Here is a 21,007-nt window from a genome sequence, read left to right on the forward strand (position 1 = left end):
GCGCCCTTGTTTTGTAATGTAAAAAACATTAAAATGTTACTGAAATAGTTAAATAGCCTTACAAGTTCTCGAATTTATGAAAAGTAATCATATACTGAAATACTGTATTTTGGAAAATCAGATGATTTGAAAATGAGACATACATTATTAAAACTACATTAAATTAATATTATCTTTGTAATATTTAATGACATATCAGTTACAATAGATTTCAGTTTTCACTCAGAGACTTTGCAAAAAACTTTCTAAAACAAAAATTGTTGCTACAAATGTTTATTTATTAGGAAAAGTATTTTAGATGTGAAATGCTTCCTTTATGACTTAAATGCACATGAAAAGTGTCCAATCTTATACCTTCCAACAGTCCCGGATTTTACAGGATTGGCACAGGTGAAGAGATATGCCTCTCGTCTCTTCCGCAGATTCCATGGTCAGGGCAAATGTCACAGTTTTCATTGACTTCCTTAGCTCCGCCCATAACATGCTGCGACCCAGTTTAGGTACACAAATAATAAAAAGGATCATTACATTATTACAGCTCTTTTTAGTAAATCATCCTAAAGATACTTATTTGCACAAAAATAATTATTTATATTTGCGCATTTGGTGCCTTTTCTACTGTATATGAGATTTGAAAAGCAGACAGAGTCTGTTTCTCTTAAAGGGACTTGAAACTCAAAACATATTCTCACAGCTTTATTGATCAGTAGGGCCTAGTTTTTTATATTTATCTGTTTATTTTTTATATTTTTTAAATATATTCAGGCACAGGTGACAAAAGAATGTTCAATGTTCAGACGTCAAAACAAATCAAATGACATCTCCAAGCTGCACAAATTCAAGCTCAGTTTTTTTATGACAGTTGTTTTGAATGAAGGGTAACAAAGTGTGATCAATCTGAAATCCTATATCATTCCAATTTGTAGCTAATTATTTATGACTTGCAATAACCTTCCCGGTAACACAAGTGTTAAGTGAGGGGGCAGATTATTTGTGATCATAACTGGTTAAAACCAGTATTGCTCAGACATCCCCATCACTTCTTAAGGAGGTCAGAGATCACAAACAACATCTGACTGCATGCAGTGCTCACAAACACACACATATACAGTTGTGCTCATAAGTTTACATACCCTGGCAGAATTTATGATTTCTTGGCCATTTTTCAGAGAATATGAATGATAACACAAAAACTGTTCTTTCACTCATGGTTAGTGTTTGGCTGAAGCCATTTATTATCAATCAACTGTGTTTACTCTTTTTAAATCATAATGACAACAGAAACTACCCAAATGACCCTGATCAAAAGTTTACATACCCTGGTGATTTTGGCCTTATAACATGCACACAAGTTGATAAAAAAGGGGTTTTAATGGCTTTTAAAGGTAACCATCCTCACCTGTGATCTGTTTTCTTGTAATTAGTGTGTGTGTATAAAAGGTCAATGAGTTTCTGGACTCCTGACAGACCCTTGCATCTTTAATCCAGTACACTGACGATTCTGGATTCTGAGTCATGGGGAAAGCAAAAGAATTGTCAAAGGATCTGCGGGAAAAGGTAATTGAACTGTATAAAACAGGAAAGGGATATAAAAAGATATCCAAGGAAATGAGAATGCAAATCAGCGGTGTTCAAACTCTAATAAATGGCCAAGAAATCATAATTTCTGCCAGGGTATGTAAACTTATGAGCACAACTGTACATGAATTATACTCATAGACATAAGTACGCACATATATATATATATATATATATATATATATATATATATATATATATATACATATACACAGTATATATAACATATTCACAAACAACATCTGATTGCATGCAGTGCTCACAAACATACACATACATGAATTATACTCAAACATAAGTACACACACACACACACACATATATATATATATATATATATATATATATATATATATATAGAGAGAGAGAGAGAGACAGTATCCATTCGGAGCTTGATAAATAGACCCCCATGTATTCACAAACATACACACACACATATATATATATATATATATATATATATATATATATATATACACACACAAGATACATACATACACACAGACACATATATGTAACCTATTCACAAACATACACACGCACATATATATACAACATACATACACACAGACACATATATGTAACATATATACAACATATTCACAAACATACACACGTACATATATATATATATATATATATATATATAATATACACACGCACATACATATATATATATATATATAAAAATATACACACACACACATATATACAATATACACAGGCACACATATATACATTATATTCACAAACATACACACGCACACATACAGTATATACAATATGCACACATACACACATATATACAACATATTCACAAACATACACACGCACACATATATACAATATACAGACATATATACAACATACACACATATATACAAACATTCACTCATATGCACATACATACAGACAAACTAACACAAATAAACACAAACACACTTACAGACATACTAATACATACATACACACATCTACAACATACTCACACACAAATATATATATATATATACATACACACACATTCATAGATAGCAGTGAGAATTCTTCCTATCAACCAAAAAAAAACATTTACTGAGGTGTATGATGTGCACACATGTATTTACTAAATATTACAAATTATAAACCTTTTTGTGATTATTTATTTTTCCACGTACAAAAATGGGGGGGTTAGTATTAAAGGAAAACTCTCTATTTCCCTATTTTTAAATGAATGTACTTTTCTACACGTGCATTTAACCCTTGAGGAGGCAGTTCTCTTAGGGTGTTTGTTTTAAAAAAAGAAACAAAGGAGAATAAAAACGAGCATTATCCCTAATATTCGGATGTCCCTGAAAATAAACTAAGTAATTAAAGTGGCGTGTACATTTGTTCCTGTGCGTATGATACTGTATATTTCACTTTGCTGTTGGCAACTGTCGCAATTAATGTTTCTTGTGCATTTGACAGACTGAAAAACTGCAATATACTAAGCATGGCTGCTTGACTGAACGAGGTCGGGTATGTGTTATCACAAATCTAGATCTTTTAACACTTTTCATTAACATATTCTAAGAATATATTTAAGGTTCCAGTTTTTCTGCAATCTCCTAAGAATCTTGTTTTAGAATAAAATATACTAATACTATATACAGTACTACTAAAGGAAGAAGTATATGGTATTAGTATACTCCATATAGTGTAGTAATTAAAGGGACAGTATACACCAATTTTCATTTAACTGCATGTAATAGACACAACTATAAAGAATAATATGCACAGATACTGATATAAAAATCCAATATAAAACCGTTTAAAAACTTACTTAGAAGCTCCCAGTTTAGCTCTGTTTAAAAGGTTACTGGAACACCCACTGTAAGTGGGTAACAGCAGACACTCCCTCCTCCCCCTTCATCTGCATATGAAAAGACCCTTTACACAAACGGGAGCAAGCTGGAGTAGGTATACATCAGTATTCTCCTAAAACTTTGGGGCTTGGTTAGGAGTCTAAAAATCAGCGCAATGTTATTTAAAAAATAAGCAAAACTATTTTAAAAAAATGAAAAAAAGCTGTATAGGCTTTATAAATGGATCATCTACAAAACATTTATGCAAAGAAAAATCTAGTGTACAATGTCCCTTTACGCTTTTAAATCAGCATGTGATATAAATGCCATTTTATTTGCTTGTTTTATCAAATATCTTAAAATCACTATATTATATTCCATAATAGAGATCAAGAAAGCATTTTAAAAAGGAAATGTTATTTTATCAGAAATAAATAATTTTCCATGTTTTATTTTACCATAATTTTTTTTTAAAAAAACCTTTCTGCAGTGGCTGTTCATAATCTGGTCTCCTCACTCATGTTCCCTTCGGCCAATCAGTGGCTGAATCAACTGATAAGTGCAGCCCTATTCCCAGTTTGATTGGCTCTAAAAAGGGTGCGTGTGAGGGTGCAAGAATAAGGAGAAATAAAAGTGCAAAAAAAATAAAAATGTGTTTGAGCATTTAATTATGGCACTTTTGCTTGCATACCAATGACAAGAGAGGTGTGTATCAACCAGTGACCAGCTAGCTCCCAGGATACAGGATGTACTGTTGAAGGTTTATCTATGAAATAGCACATCCCATGAATTAGGTGATTAACCTCTGTTGGAGTTAAATACATAGTAAAAATGTAATTTGCTTAAAAAGCAAAATGTTCTAATCAAAACCAGCATGTTATTTTGACACTAGAAAGTCATTTTAAATAGTAATTTCCATGTATACACCCTTGCCTGCTTCCTACAGATGTCCGTTATAGTCTCACTATCAGTACAAACAAACACGTTTGTATTTTTTTTTTACAAATGGTACAAAAATAAACTAATACTTTTAATGATCAAAGTAGGTAAAAAGTGAAGTTTTTTTTAAAGCCACTTTTTTTCTAGAATGTGATATAGGTGATTTATCAGAGGAAGCCTAATAATGTCATTGTAAAATGCTGTTGAAAATATAGTTTTAGCACAAAAAAATATTTTATATATATATATATATATATATATATATATATATATATATATATATATATATATATATATACTGTATATATACACACACAGCTCTGGAAAAAATAAGAGACCACTGCAAAATGAGTTTCTCTGGTTTTATTACTATACTACTCGAATAATGCAAAGAAAACTACCGGTAGTTCTTATTCATTTTTAAACAACACAATACTATTTAGCAAGAGTTCAGAAATCAATATTTTTTGGAATAACCCTGATAATCAATCACAGCTTTTATTCGTCTTGGCTGCTCTTCCCCAGTCTATCACATTGCTGTTGGGCGACTTTATGCCACTCTTGGTGCAAAAATTCAAGCAGCTCTGCTTTGTTTGTTAGTTTGTCACCATCCATCTTCATCTTGATCACAGTCCAGAGGTTTTTAACGTGGTTCAGGTCTGAAGATTGGGCTGGCCATGACAGAGTCTTGATCGTGTGGTCCTCCATCCACACCTGTTTGACCTGGCTGTGTGGTATGGAGCATTGTCCTGCTGGAATAAACAATCTTCAGAGTTGGGGAACATTGTCAGAGCAGAAGGAAGCAAATTGTCTTCCAGGATAACCTTGTACGTGGCTTGATTCATACGTACTTCACAAAGATAAAGCTGCATGATTCCAGTCTGGCTGAAAAACCCTCAGATCATCACCAATCCTTCCAAATTTCACAGTGGGTGTGGCTTGTAGGCCTCTCCAGGTCTCTATCTACCCATTAGATGACTAGGTGTTGGGCAAAGCTGAAAATTGCCCTGGCTTCAGCCAGGCTGCAATTGTGCAGCTTTATCTTTGTGAAGGACGCATGAATCAAGCCACGTTCAAGGTTATCCTGGAAGAAAACATGCTTCCTTCTGCACTGAAAATGTTTCCCAACTCTGAGGATTGTTTTTTTCCAGTAGAACAATGCTCCATGCCACACAGCCCGGTCAATAAAGGTGTAGATGGAGGACCACCAAATCAAGACCCTGTCATGGCCAGCACAATCTTCAGACCTGAACCCCACTGAAAAACTCTGGAATGCGATCAAGAAAAAGATGGATGGTGACAAACCATCAAACAAAGCAGAGTATTGTGTTGTTTAAAAATGAATATGAACTTGTTTTCTCTGCATTATTCAAGGTCTGAAAACACTGCATCTTGTTTGTTATTTTGACATTTCCAAATAAATGCTCTAAATGACAATATTTTTATTTGGAATTCGGGAGAAATGTTGCTAGTTTATTTTATTTTACTCAAACACATACCTATAAATAGTAAAACCAGACAAACTGATAATATAGATTTATATGTGTATGTCTGATACCCTCCTGATTTGCTTGAAAATATAACATTGAATAGACTTTTGTGACTAAGCTGTGATAATACATTATAGAGAACTGGAACCTTACCTATATTTCTCTCATGTTTTCTCTGCGTTGGCGATTTTCGGATGCATTGCTCCTTCATACAATGCATTTTACATACAATCCTGTGATAAAGGTTTCCCATGCTGTATCATATGATTATTGTTTTTTTTTAAATCTTCGCATTGTACATTTTGTGAATGAAAACGACATAATACTGTGTTGTTGTTGTTTTAATAAATCAGCAGTTTTTCCTACTTGGTTCGCATCCATAGAAACGTAAAGAACAAAAAAGAAAATAAGTAGGTGCATGGAATGCGCCTTTCCAAGGGAGGTGTTCATTTTAGTACGGAAAACACTTTAAAGGGACATTAAACACAAATTACAATTTATAAGCACAGTAGTGAGGTTTTTTTGCCCAGCCTCCCTCTAGTGTTGGGTGCTGCCATCTTGAAATCTAGTTTTTACTGCATTTTAGAGCCAACTTGTTTTGCATTCTCTTTCACATACCTGAAGCATAACCTAGGTTACAAAATGGCGGCACACATAATTAGATTAAATGTATTTTGTGTTTAATGTCCACTTTAGTGTAAGAAATACTGCATTCTGGGGTATGATATAAAATAAACATACTTTGTTCTTGCTTATTTTTTAAATTAAACTCACCCTATTTCTTTAGTTTGCATCGTGCCCTCCGCACTGCAGCTTTTTTATTTTATTTTAAATTAGGCATCTAATTAATACAGTCAATCAGAACTGCAACTTCTGAGCTATTATCAGAATGAATGGATATATAAGAGAATGAATAAAAGAATGAATGAGATCACACTGCTGGGTACTTACTTTGGGGGAAGGGGGAAGAGACTTAAGGACTGTGTATATGTGCAGTAATGTTTTAACTCCGTTCCCAGAGACAAGTAGCATGCTCCATTTGAAGATAATGGCTCAGAAAATACAGTCTCTGATTGGCTGTGTCACCAACAGCCTAATTTAAAAAAAAAGAAAAAGACCCAAAGTGTATTATCAAGTGAATGTAGGTATTACTGCTGGTTTTCACATCCTTTGTGCTAACATTCTTCATGATATAAAACGATTTCTCAATATTGTGTTCATCTATTCTTTAAAGGGACAGTCAACTCTAGAAATGTTATTGTTTAAAAAGATAGATAATCCCTTTATTGCCCATTCCCCAGTTTTGCATAACCAACACAGTTATATTAATATACTTTTTACCTCTGTGATTACTTTGTATCTAAGCCTCTTTTGACAGCCCCTGATCACATGACTTTTTATTTATTATATATTGACTTGCATTTAGTACTGTGTTATGCTAACTCTTAAATAATTTCTTGGGCGTCAACACAATGTTATCTATATGGTCCACATGAACTAGCAGTCTCTTGTTGTGAAAAGTTAATAAAAAAGCATGTGATTATGAGGCTGTCTGTAGTGTCTTAGAAACAGGCAGAAATATAGAGGTTTAAATATAAAGTATATTAATACAGTATCTCACAAAAGTAAGTACACCCCTCACATTATTGTAAATATTTTATTATATCTTTTCATGTGACAACAGTGAAGAAATGACACTTTGCTACAATGTAAAGTAGTGAGTGTACAGCCTATATAACAGTGTAAATTTGCTCTCCCCTCAAAATAACTCAACACACAGCCATTAATGTCTAAACTGTTGGCAACAAATGTGAGTACACCCCTAAGTGGAAATGTCCAAATTGGGCCCAATTAGGCATTTTCTCTCCCCGGTGTCATGTGACTTGTTAGTGTTACAAGGTCTCAGGTGTGAATGGTGAGCAGGTGTGTTAAATTTGGTGTTTATCGCTCTCACACTCTCTCATACCGGTCACTGGAAGTTCAACATGGCACTTCATGGCAAAGAACTCTCTGAGGATCTGAAAAAAATAATTGTTGCTCTACATAAAGATGGCCTAGGCTATAAGAAGATTGGCAAGACCCTGAAACTGAGTTGCAGCATGGTGGCAAGACCATACAGCGGTTTCACAGGACAGGTTCTACTCAGAACAGGTCTCGCCATGGTCGACCAAAGAAGTTGAGTGCACGTGCTCAGCGTCATATTCAGAGTTGTCTTTGGGAAATAGACGTATGAGTGCTGCCAACATTGCTGCAGAGGTTTTAAGGGGTGGGGGGTCAGCCTGTCAGTGCTCAAACCATACGCAGCACACTGCATCAAATTGGTCGGCATGGCTGTCGTCCCAGAAGGAAGCCTCTTCTAAAGATGATGCACAAGAAAGCCTGCAAAAAGTTTGCTGAAGACAAGCAGACTAAGGACATGGATTACTGGAACCATGTCCTGTGGTCCGATGAGACCAAGATGAACTTATTTGGTTCAGATGGTGTCAAGCGTGTGTGACGGCAACCAGGTGAGGAGTACAAAGACAAGTGTGTCTTGCCTACAGTCAAGCATGGTGGTGGGAGTGTCATGGTCTGGGCCTGCATGAGTGCTGCCGGCACTAGGGAGCTATAGTTCATTGAGGGAACCATGAATGCCAACATGTACTGTGACATACTTAAGCAGAGCATGATCCCCTCCCTCCGGAGACTGGGCCGCAAGGCAGTATTCCAACATGATAACGACCCCAAACACACCTCCACTGCCTTGCTAAAGAAGCTGAGGGTAAAGGTGATGGACTGGCCAAGCATGTCTCCAGACCTAAACCCTATTGAGCATCTGTGGGGCATCCTCAAAGCGCAAGGTCTCTAGCATCCACCAGCTCTGTGTTGTCGTCATGGAGGAGTGGAAGAGGACTCCAGTGGCAACCTGTGAAGCTCTGGTAAACTCTATGCCCAAGAGGGTTAAGGCAGTGCTGGAAAATAATGGTGGCCACATGAAATATTGACGCTTTGGGCCCAATTTGTACATTTCCACTTAGGGGTGTACTCACTTTTGTTGCCAACGGTTTAGACATTAATGGCTGTGTGTTGAGTTATTTTGAGGGGACAGCAAATTTGCACTGTTATACAAGCTGTACACTCACTACTTTACATTGTAGCAAAGCGTCATTTCTTCAGTGTTGTCACATGAATAGATATAATAAAATAATTACAAAAATGTGAGTTTTGTGAGATACTGTATAACAATGTTGGTTGTGCAAACCTGGGGAATGGGTAATAAAGGCATTATCTATCTTTTTAAACAATAACAATTTTGGTGTTGACTGTCCCTTTATGGTTTATTGAATAATTTACTGATGTTTTCCACAGTTTGTTGTTTGCTAAATGTTCTATATCAACCTTCTATAATTTTGTACCATCCACTTATGGGAACGTAACCCTTTAATGTTTTATTCAGTGTTTTTAAACTCACCATTTAAACCAGGGCTTGACGAGATTAAATCAAAATTAGGAGCCAGATAGAAAATCGGGAGCCTGTTACACATTTTTAGTAGCCAAGCACTTTCTTGTTTAAATTTAGGTTAAAGAATCTAAAAAAAAAATGCTCCCAATTAATTTCTAGGAGCCTTGGCTTCTTGCTCACCATGAATATTCAAGCCCTGATTTAAACATTACAAATGAATTATGTTACATAATAAATAAGTCAAAAATGTTTACTTCCTTAGCAAAAATAACTTTTGAAAATCTCAAGACTTTTTTCTGACAAACTAAGTTGTGAGTGTGTAAGTCCATCCAAAAAGTGCCACCTGCCCATTGTTTTTATGTAGTGCGTTTTTTACTAGCAGACCAACAAGAGAGATAAAGGAGGGACATAGCTGAAAATGTATCTCACCAGTACCTCCTGCCCCCTTGATAGTTAGCTTTGTGGTCCAGCACCAGATTTTACGGTCTAGAACCACCGTTGTTGACAACCACAGACTGACCAGTCAACATTTGCATTCTGAACTAAAACAAATTCTTCTGTAATTCATCCACAAGGATAATATAGGCAGACACATATTCTGTAAAGAGTTGAGGATTTGAGGCTATTATTGAATAAGCAGTTAGGTTGAAGTTTGTAGTAAATAAGGTTAGGTTAGAGCTAATCCCCATAGTAATGCATTGCAGATATCTCTATAATCCAATGGGTTTTCTACCCCCCAGTAGCAGTTATGTCGTCTGCATAGGGAACATTTCTGTCACTTATTTTGTCCATGGTGACATTGACACTGTCATAAAATCCTGATCCTAGTCTTTTAGTCGAGTTGCCTTCATCTTCAAGACTAGGGCAGGGTTCCCCCTCCATAACAATTCACTGACTGGCACATACTTTGTTTGGCTGGAATTAAACACTCAAACTTCACTTTAACTAATTGCAATGATTCAAAGTTCATTTTGATTGGCTGAAATGACAAACACAAAGTTGACTTTCTTAGAAGTTCTTCAAATTATTCTGCTTTGATTATGGATTAAATAATGTTGTTTTTCTTTTTTCTTTTTTTTAAAGAATTTGGGGTCGATCACAAACTTTAAGGAAAACGTGTGCAAATATATCTCAATGCAGCACTTAAAGGGACAGTCTACTTGCAAATTGTTATTTAAAAAGATACTGTAGATAATCCCTTTATTACCCATTCCCCAGTTTTGCACAGCCAACACTGTTTTATTAATATACTTTCTCCAACATAGGTGTGTCCGGTCCACGGCGTCATCCTTACTTGTGGGATATTCTCTTCCCCAACAGGAAATGGCAAAGAGCCCAGCAAAGCTGGTCACATGATCCCTCCTAGGCTCCGCCTACCCCAGTCATTCTCTTTGCCGTTGTACAGGCAACATCTCCACGGAGATGGCTTAGAGTTTTTTAGTGTTTAACTGTAGTTTTTATTATTCAATCAAGAGTTTGTTATTTTGAAATAGTGCTGGTATGTACTATTTACTCAGAAACAGAAAAGAGATGAAGATTTCTGTTTGTATGAGGAAAATGATTTTAGCAACCGTAACTAAAATCCATGGCTGTTCCACACAGGACTGTTGAGAGCAATTAACTTCAGTTGGGGGAACAGTGTGCAGTCTCTTGCTGCTTGAGGTATGACACATTCTAACAAGACGATGTAATGCTGGAAGCTGTCATTTTCCCTATGGGATCCGGTAAGCCATGTTTATTACGATCGTAAATAAGGGCTTCACAAGGGCTTATTAAGACTTTAGACTTTTCTGGGCTAAATCGATTCATTATTAACACATATTTAGCCTTGAGGAATCATTTTATCTGGGTATTTTGATATAATAATATCGGCAGGCACTGTATTAGACACCTTATTTCTTAGGGGCTTTCCCAAAGCATAAGCAGAGCCTCATTTTCGCGCCGGTGTGGCGCACTTGTTTTTGAGAGGCATGGCATGCAGTCGCATGTGAGAGGAGCTCTGATACTTAGAAAAGACTTTCTGAAGGCGTCATTTGGTATCGTATTCCCCTTTGGGTTTGGTTGGGTCTCAGCAAAGCAGATACCAGGGACTGTAAAGGGGTTAAAGTTTTAAAACGGCTCCGGTTCCGTTATTTTAAGGGTTAAAGCTTCCAAATTTGGTGTGCAATACTTTTAAGGCTTTAAGACACTGTGGTGAAAATTTGGTGAATTTTGAACAATTCCTTCATGTTTTTTCGCAATTGCAGTAATAAAGTGTGTTCAGTTTAAAATTTAAAGTGACAGTAACGGTTTTATTTTAAAACGTTTTTTGTACTTTCTTATCAAGTTTATGCCTGTTTAACATGTCTGAACTACCAGATAGACTGTGTTCTGAATGTGGGGAAGCCAGAATTCCTATTCATTTAAATAAATGTGATTTATGTGATAATGACAATGATGCCCAAGATGATTCCTCAAGTGAGGGGAGTAAGCATGGTACTGCATCATTCCCTCCTTCGTCTACACGAGTCTTGCCCACTCAGGAGGCCCCTAGTACATCTAGCGCGCCAATACTCCTTACTATGCAACAATTAACGGCTGTAATGGATAATTCTGTCAAAAACATTTTAGCCAAAATGAACCCTTGTCAGCGTAAGCGTGGCTGCTCTGTTTTAGTTACTGAAGAGCATGACGACGCTGATATTAATATCTCTGAAGGGCCCCTAACCCAATCTGAGGGGGCCAGGGAGGTTTTGTCTGAGGGAGAAATTACTGATTCAGGGAACATTTCTCAACAGGCTGAACCTGAGGTGATTGCATTTAAATTTAAGTTGGAACATCTCCGCATTTTGCTTAAGGAGGTATTATCCACTCTGGATGATTGTGAAAAGTTGGTCATCCCAGAGAAACTATGTAAAATGGACAAGTTCCTAGAGGTGCCGGGGCTCCCAGAAGCTTTTCCTATACCCAAGCGGGTGGCGGACATTGTTAATAAAGAATGGGAAAGGCCCGGTATTCCTTTCGTCCCTCCCCCCATATTTAAAAAATTGTTTCCTATGATCGACCCCAGAAAGGACTTATGGCAGACAGTCCCCAAGGTCGAGGGAGCGGTTTCTACTTTAAACAAACGCACCACTATACCCATAGAGGATAGTTGTGCTTTCAAAGATCCTATGGATAAAAAATTAGAAGGTTTGCTTAAAAAGATGTTTGTTCAGCAGGGTTACCTTCTACAACCAATTTCATGCATTGTCCCTGTCACTACAGCCGCATGTTTCTGGTTTGATGAACTGATAAAGGCGCTCGATAGTGATTCTCCTCCTTATGAGGAGATTATGGACAGAATCAATGCTCTCAAATTGGCTAATTCTTTCACCCTAGACGCCACTTTGCAATTGGCTAGGTTAGCGGCTAAGAATTCTGGGTTTGCTATTGTGGCGCGCAGAGCGCTTTGGTTGAAATCTTGGTCGGCTGATGCGTCTTCCAAGAACAAGCTACTAAACATTCCTTTCAAGGGGAAAACGCTGTTTGGCCCTGACTTGAAAGAGATTATCTCTGATATCACTGGGGGTAAGGGCCACGCCCTTCCTCAGGATCGGCCTTTCAAGGCAAAAAATAGACCTAATTTTCGTCCCTTTCGTAAAAACGGACCAGCCCAAAGTGCTACGTCCTCTAAGCAAGAGGGTAATACTTCTCAAGCCAAGCCAGCTTGGAGACCAATGCAAGGCTGGAACAAGGGAAAGCAGGCCAAGAAACCTGCCACTGCTACCAAGACAGCATGAAATATTGGCCCCCGATCCGGGACCGGATCTGGTGGGGGGCAGACTCTCTCTCTTCGCTCAGGCTTGGGCAAGAGATGTTCTGGATCCTTGGGCGCTAGAAATAGTCTCCCAGGGTTATCTTCTGGAATTCAAGGGACTTCCCCCAAGGGGGAGGTTCCACAGGTCTCAGTTGTCTTCAGACCACATAAAAAGACAGGCGTTCTTACATTGTGTAGAAGACCTGTTAAAAATGGGAGTGATTCATCCTGTTCCATTAAGAGAACAAGGGATGGGGTTCTACTCCAATCTGTTCATAGTTCCCAAAAAAGAGGGAACGTTCAGACCAATCTTAGATCTCAAGATCTTAAACAAGTTTCTCAAGGTTCCATCGTTCAAGATGGAAACCATTCGAACTATTCTTCCTTCCATCCAGGAAGGTCAATTCATGACCACGGTGGATTTAAAGGATGCGTATCTACATATTCCTATCCACAAGGAACATCATCGGTTCCTAAGGTTCGCATTCCTGGACAAACATTACCAGTTCGTGGCGCTTCCTTTCGGATTAGCCACTGCTCCAAGGATTTTCACAAAGGTACTAGGGTCCCTTCTAGCGGTGCTAAGACCAAGGGGCATTGCAGTAGTACCTTACCTGGACGACATTCTGATTCAAGCGTCGTCCCTTCCTCAAGCAAAGGCTCACACGGACATCGTCCTGGCCTTTCTCAGATCTCACGGCTGGAAAGTGAACGTGGAAAAGAGTTCTCTATCCCCGTCAACAAGGGTTCCCTTCTTGGGAACAATTATAGACTCCTTAGAAATGAGGATTTTTCTAACAGAGGACCAGAGACTCACTCCGTTGGTGGCTGTCCCTGGACAACCTGTCACAAGGGATGACATTCCGCAGACCAGAGTGGGTCATTGTCACGACCGACGCCAGTCTGATGGGCTGGGGCGCGGTCTGGGGATCCCTGAAAGCTCAGGGTCTTTGGTCTCGGGAAGAATCTCTTCTACCGATAAATATTCTGGAACTGAGAGCGATATTCAATGCTCTCAAGGCTTGGCCTCAGCTAGCGAGGACCAAGTTCATACGGTTTCAATCAGACAACATGACGACTGTTGCGTACATCAACCATCAGGGGGGAACAAGGAGTTCCCTAGCGATGGAAGAAGTGACCAAAATCATTCTATGGGCGGAGTCTCACTCCTGCCACCTGTCTGCTATCCACATCCCAGGAGTGGAAAATTGGGAAGCGGATTTTCTGAGTCGTCAGACATTGCATCCGGGGGAGTGGGAACTCCATCCGGAAATCTTTGCCCAAGTCACTCAGCTGTGGGGCATTCCAGACATGGATCTAATGGCCTCTCGTCAGAACTTCAAAGTTCCTTGCTACGGGTCCAGATCCAGGGATCCCAAGGCGGCTCTAGTGGATGCACTAGTAGCACCTTGGACCTTCAAACTAGCTTATGTGTTCCCGCCGTTTCCTCTCATCCCCAGGCTGGTAGCCAGGATCAATCAGGAGAGGGCGTCGGTGATCTTGATAGCTCCTGCGTGGCCACGCAGGACTTGGTATGCAGATCTGGTGAATATGTCATCGGCTCCACCTTGGAAGCTACCTTTGAGACGAGACCTTCTTGTTCAGGGTCCGTTCGAACATCCGAATCTGGTTTCACTCCAGCTGACTGCTTGGAGATTGAACGCTTGATTTTATCGAAGCGAGGATTCTCAGATTCTGTTATCGATACTCTTGTTCAGGCCAGAAAGCCTGTAACTAGAAAGATTTACCACAAGATTTGGAAAAAATATATCTGTTGGTGTGAATCTAAAGGATTCCCTTGGGACAAGGTTAAGATTCCTAGGATTCTATCCTTCCTTCAAGAAGGATTGGAAAAAGGATTATCTGCAAGTTCCCTGAAGGGACAGATTTCCGCCTTGTCGGTGTTACTTCACAAAAAGCTGGCAGCTGTGCCAGATATTCAAGCCTTTGTTCAGGCTCTGGTTAGAATCAAGCCTGTTTACAAACCTTTGACTCCTCCTTGGAGTCTCAATTTAGTTCTTTCAGTTCTTCAGGGGGTTCCGTTTGAACCCTTGCATTCCGTTGATATTAAATTATTATCTTGGAAAGTTTTGTTTTTGGTTGCAATTTCTTCTGCTAGAAGAGTTTCAGAATTATCTGCTCTGCAGTGTTCTCCTCCTTATCTGGTGTTCCATGCAGATAAGGTGGTTTTGCGTACTAAACCTGGTTTTCTTCCGAAAGTTGTTTCTAACAAAAACATTAACCAGGAGATTATCGTACCTTCTCTGTGTCCGAAACCAGTTTCAAAGAAGGAACGTTTGTTGCACAATTTGGATGTTGTTCGCGCTCTAAAATTCTATTTAGATGCTACAAAGGATTTTAGACAAACATCTTCCTTGTTTGTTGTTTATTCCGGTAAAAGGAGAGGTCAAAAAGCAACTTCTACCTCTCTCTCTTTTTGGATTAAAAGCATCATCAGATTGGCTTACGAGACTGCCGGACGGCAGCCTCCCGAAAGAATCACAGCTCATTCCACTAGGGCTGTGGCTTCCACATGGACCTTCAAGAACGAGGCTTCTGTTGATCAGTTATGTAGGGCAGCGACTTGGTCTTCACTGCACACTTTTACCAAATTTTACAAGTTTGATACTTTTGCTTCTTCTGAGGCTATTTTTGGGAGAAAGGTTTTGCAAGCCGTGGTGCCTTCCATTTAGGTGACCTGATTTGCTCCCTCCCTTCATCCGTGTCCTAAAGCTTTGGTATTGGTTCCCACAAGTAAGGATGACGCCGTGGACCGGACACACCTATGTTGGAGAAAACAGAATTTATGTTTACCTGATAAATTACTTTCTCCAACGGTGTGTCCGGTCCACGGCCCGCCCTGGTTTTTTTAATCAGGTCTGATATTTTATTTTCTTTAACTACAGTCACCACGGTACCATATGGTTTCTCCTATGCAAATATTCCTCCTTAACGTCGGTCGAATGACTGGGGTAGGCGGAGCCTAGGAGGGATCATGTGACCAGCTTTGCTGGGCTCTTTGCCATTTCCTGTTGGGGAAGAGAATATCCCACAAGTAAGGATGACGCCGTGGACCGGACACACCGTTGGAGAAAGTAATTTATCAGGTAAACATAAATTCTGTTTTTCACCTCTGTGATTACCTTGTATCTAAACCTCTGCAGACTGACCCTTATCTCAGTGCTTTTTACAATCTTGCATATTAGCCACTCAGTGCTGGTTTTTGCATAGCCATTATCATTGTCCACGGGAGTGAGCACAATGTTGCCTATATGGCACTCATGAACTAGCACTGTCTGGCTGTTGTGCAAGATTTTAAAAGCTAATAAAAAGCACTGGGATAAGAGGCGGCCTGCTTTAGAAACAGGCAAACAGAGGTTATGAAGTATATTAATATAACAATGTTGGCTACGAAAAGCTGAAGAGTGGGTAGCGAAGGTGTTATCTATCTTTTTAAACAATAAACAAAATCAAGAAGACTGTCCCTTTAAAGATGAAATTGTGATTATACAGAAACTAGATTTATAAAGCATACAGCTCACTTGATATTCGGTTGAAACATATTTTCTGTGCTTTAAAAAAAAATTCTATATGACAAACTTCCAAATGTTATTTCTTGTAATGTAGTAACCAGGTAATATGTTCATTCTTTTTATTTATGCAAATGATTTAGAACCGCAAACAGGAACACCCTTATGGTCTGACAATAAAAATGGTGCTATATATTAATTGGCTTTAATTTTATTAAGCGAACAGGTGACAATATTTTAAACCCTGTTTTAATAATGTTGTATTCTGTGTAGCAAAAACTTGGCTACCAATCAGAATCTGTACTAGCATATATGTGTAGGCCAAGTAAAGGGCAACTAACTGTAAAGCGCTGTATTATACTATACCCATAGTTTGTTTAAATTATCTATGCAGGGAGAGTGTGAATTATTGGAGTCATTTTGTGGGCAAAATAGAGATCTGTGTTTTTTGGGGTTAAACTCAGGATTTTTATACTTCTTTGTGCCATCAACCCATTTGGCTACCTGGTGAAGCCTATGGACCCCTTACTGGCATACACTCATAGCCTGCTAAGCAGTGTAGATGTCTGGGTCACTAGTGGGCTTCATCATTTGCTGGCTGAATGACTACTAGTTGCACAGTTGTTAAATGCTTGGTCATATACGTCACACAAGCTTCTGTAGACAGGAAAAATGTAATAGTGTAAAGTCTGGTGGCGGGTCTAATAAATACTATAGTTTTGAAGTAGTGATGAGCTTTTGCAGTATTGACTTTAGTGAAATATGTGTTTAACCCACACAAAAGGTTAAACCCATAGGTAAAGCCTCACATGGGAGCTGCAAGCATTGCAACTTCCTAGTAGAAAATGGAGAGTGAGCCAATTGTGGGTGGCAGTCCCACATATCTACTAATCATTGGCTGTGTTCTGCATGGGAAATACAATCCTTTTAGCTCCCTAGCAGGACTTTACCTATGTGTTTATCACCTTTGCAGAATTAGGGCATGCAATTTTTTCATCAAAGTGTCCCTTTCCCTTTAAAAAAATTATGTTAATGTATTGTTCTTGATTACCCCGGAGATATAACTCCTGCTCTTAACATAAGAAAAACAACTATTGCAGAGTGATTGTCAGATGATTATTTATAAAGCGCAGGAACTAATGTTTAATTAAATACAAATTAATTGTATTATTTATAACTTGTATTTTGACTGATGTTACCTGTGAGTGTTTATTTGCAGGGGACTTAGTATTTTTTAAGGTAAAAGAGCTGTTTAACTTAGGGCAATGCCCTACAAAAGACCCTACAAAAGGGCTATTGGTAGTTTAGTATTAGATTATTATGATTTTATTTTGGGGGGGCTTTTTTATTTTCATAGGGATTAGGTTTAATTTTTTTATTTTTGATCATTTGGTTTATTATTTTATGTACTGTTAGACTTTTTTTATTTGTTGTAATCTTAGATTAATTTAATTTTATTTATTTTTTATTTTTAAAGGGACACTGAACCCAAGTTTTTTCTTTTGTGATTCAGATAGAGCATGGAATTTTAAGCAACTTTCTATTTTACTCCTATTATCAATTTTTCTTCGTTCTCTTGGTATCTTTATTTGAAAAAGAAGGCATCTAAGCTTTTTTTTCATTCAGAACTCTGGACAGCACTTTTTTATTGGTGGATTAATTTATCCACCAATCAGCAAGAACAACCCAGGTTGTTCACCAAAAATGGGCCGGCATCTAAACTTACATTCTTGCATTTCAAATAAAGATACCAAGAGAATGAAGAAAATTTGATAATAGGAGTAAATTAGAAAGTTGCTTAAAATTTCATGCTCTATCTGATTCACAAAAGAAAACATTTAAGTAATGTTAGCTTTTTTATTTTAATTGTAACTTAGTATTTTTTAATTTAGGTAATTGGGGTTAATTTAGGGGGTGTTAGGTTCCGGGGCTTAGTAATTTAATTAGTTATTTGGGTTGTGGGGGTTTGGCGGATTAGGGGTTAATAGATTTATTAGGGTTATTGCGATGTGGGTTTGGCGGATTAGGGGTTAATAGATTTATGAGGTTTGTTGCGATGTGGGTTATTGGCGGATTGGGGGTAATTAATTTTAATAGGTACTTTGCGTTGTGGGGGGTTGGCAGATTAGGGGTTAATACTTTTATTAGGTAGATTGCGATGTGGGTGAATGGCAGATTAGGGGTTAATACATTTATTAGGTAGATCCCAAAGTGGGAGAATGGCGGATTAGGGGTCAATACATGTATTAGGTAGATCACGATGTGGGTGAATGGCAGATTAGGGGTTAATACATTTATTAGGTAGATTGCGATGTGGGTGAATGGCGAATTAGGGGTTAACTTAATACATGTTTGCGATGTTGGGGTTGGCGGATTTAGGGGTTAATACATTTATTATTAGTTCTGATATGGGGGTGATGACAGATATAGGGGTTTTGACGTGTCGGGTTTATTTTTAGGAGGCGTGTTAGACTTTTACGGGAGATTTAAAAAAAAAAAATTCTTAGGCGCCGGCAGTTTCTAACATGCTTTATTTACGCACATTTCTGGACATCACTAGTTTATCCGACTTACGGCACTTTATGAACTGCCGGCGCCGTATATGTGATTCCCCGATGTGCAAGGTGAAATTATGGGCGACGTGGGTTTCAGCAGTTACGCTGAAGACTGCGCTGCATATGTAATCTCGCCCTTTGAGTTTAACCCCTTTAGACTGGTTAAAATGGACACTAAGCACATTTCATGCACCTCTCTCTAATTATGAGTGCTGCCATTATGGAACCTAGGTTCAACTGCATGTATCTGAAGGAGAGTTACTGCATATGTGCAAACAGGTCAGCATTGGAATATAATGACAGCTAGATTTCAAAATGGCGGTATCTATGACTAGTGGGAGGCGGGGAGTAACCTCAATACTATACTTATAGAATGTATTTAGTGTTCAATGCCCTTTTTAAGTCCTGCTCGGAGGTGTAAAATATTAACGTTCCTGGGCATGATGCTGCTGGTTATATGCCATTCTTTATTGGCTTATCTGCTATGTCCTGCTCACATGCTACAATGTGTCGTAGCTAAATTTATCTATGTGTTTAATCCCTTTGCAGGGGGTTAAACACATGGTTTGCCAGGGACACTAGTGTTTAAAATAAAATGCTTTAACAAATTTGAGAATTACTTTTTCCTTTAGAATATCTCTTTAAACCCTCACTTTCCCTGTAATCTCTATTAGCGTTTTGTGATGATCTGAGCTCTGCTGCTAACACACACGTCCCTGCCATTCACAGGAAGCTTGGAAACATGCAATACTAAAGGCCAAACAGATGCCGGACCCCTGGGCCGAGTTTCACTTGGAAGACATTGAGACGGAGCATGCTATCCGACACAGGTCAGTACTGGCTCTCAGACATATTAAGTTGCAGTAGGTCAGATTCATCTTTTTATGACACATCTCCAGTTTACAAGTTTTACTATGTTTTATACTAGTGAAATGAGTCTCATTAAAAGTAGGAATCATTATTGTAGATAATATTCTATATCGTATTTATGCCCTATTGACTGCATATAACTATGTTTTTAAAGGGACGCTCAAGTCAATATTAAACGTTCATGATTGAGATAGAGCACACTATTTTAAACAACTTTTCAATTTACTTCCATTAACAAAATGTGCACAGTATTTTTAAATTTACACTTTTTGTGTGACCAGCTCCTACTGAGCATGTGCAAGAATTCACAGAATATACTTTTTTATATGCATTTGTGATTGGCTGATGCCTGACACATGACAGAGGAGGAGTAGAAATAGAAATAGACTCATTTCAAGTTCAGACTAACTGCTATTGCATTGTCTTTTTATCATGTATTTGTTGATTATGCAAATTTCCTGTATTTACTGGTCCTTTAACCCCTGCCAAGGGGTTAACACATAGTTAAAGTCCGCTCCAGAGCAGTATTGCCCTACTGGTAGCTAGCTGAGCACATCTGGTGAGCCAGTAACAAGAGGCATATATGTGTGAACGCTTTGCTGCTCCTGAGCCTACCTAGGCATGCTTTTCAACAAAGGACACATAAGGAACAAAGTTAGTTTGATCATAGACGTAAATTAAAAAAATCTCTTTAAACTGCACTCTCTATCTGAACCATGAAAGTTTAGTTTTGACTTTCATGTTTATCACTCTCTGACTTTGTATAACATTCAAATGTATCTTCTAAAACTGTTATTTAAAATGATTCATATAATAATAGTAGACACTTACATTATTTCCAGTCCCATGTACTTTGGATCACAATAAAGCGTTAGAGATTTACTTGCATACCTAGGTATGGCCCTCTTCCTGCCCGAAGCCCCTCAGTGTCCTAGTTTTAAAGATTTTTATTTATATATCACAGATGTTATGGTTAATATTTTGTTTATTTGTACACAC

At 38.1% G+C, this 21,007-nt stretch overlaps 1 protein-coding gene across 5 annotated transcripts in view; it reads left to right on the top strand.

Moving 5' to 3' along the window:
* EEF2K (eukaryotic elongation factor 2 kinase) overlaps positions 1-21,007 on the top strand; it is a 132,808-nt gene that overhangs the window by 36,738 nt on the left and 75,063 nt on the right. For 3 of the 5 annotated variants that reach the window (XM_053694785.1, XM_053694784.1, XM_053694787.1), the window contains 2 exons: positions 3,028-3,078; positions 19,868-19,968. In XM_053694785.1, the coding sequence (XP_053550760.1) occupies positions 3,028-3,078; positions 19,868-19,968 (152 nt within the window). The remainder of the gene's footprint in view (positions 1-3,027; positions 3,079-19,867; positions 19,969-21,007) is intronic. The other 2 variants (XM_053694786.1, XM_053694788.1) reach the window with 1 other exon arrangement.

The sequence above is a fragment of the Bombina bombina genome, chromosome 11 (genome assembly GCF_027579735.1).
Source record: "Bombina bombina isolate aBomBom1 chromosome 11, aBomBom1.pri, whole genome shotgun sequence".
Lineage (NCBI taxonomy): Eukaryota > Metazoa > Chordata > Amphibia > Anura > Bombinatoridae > Bombina > Bombina bombina.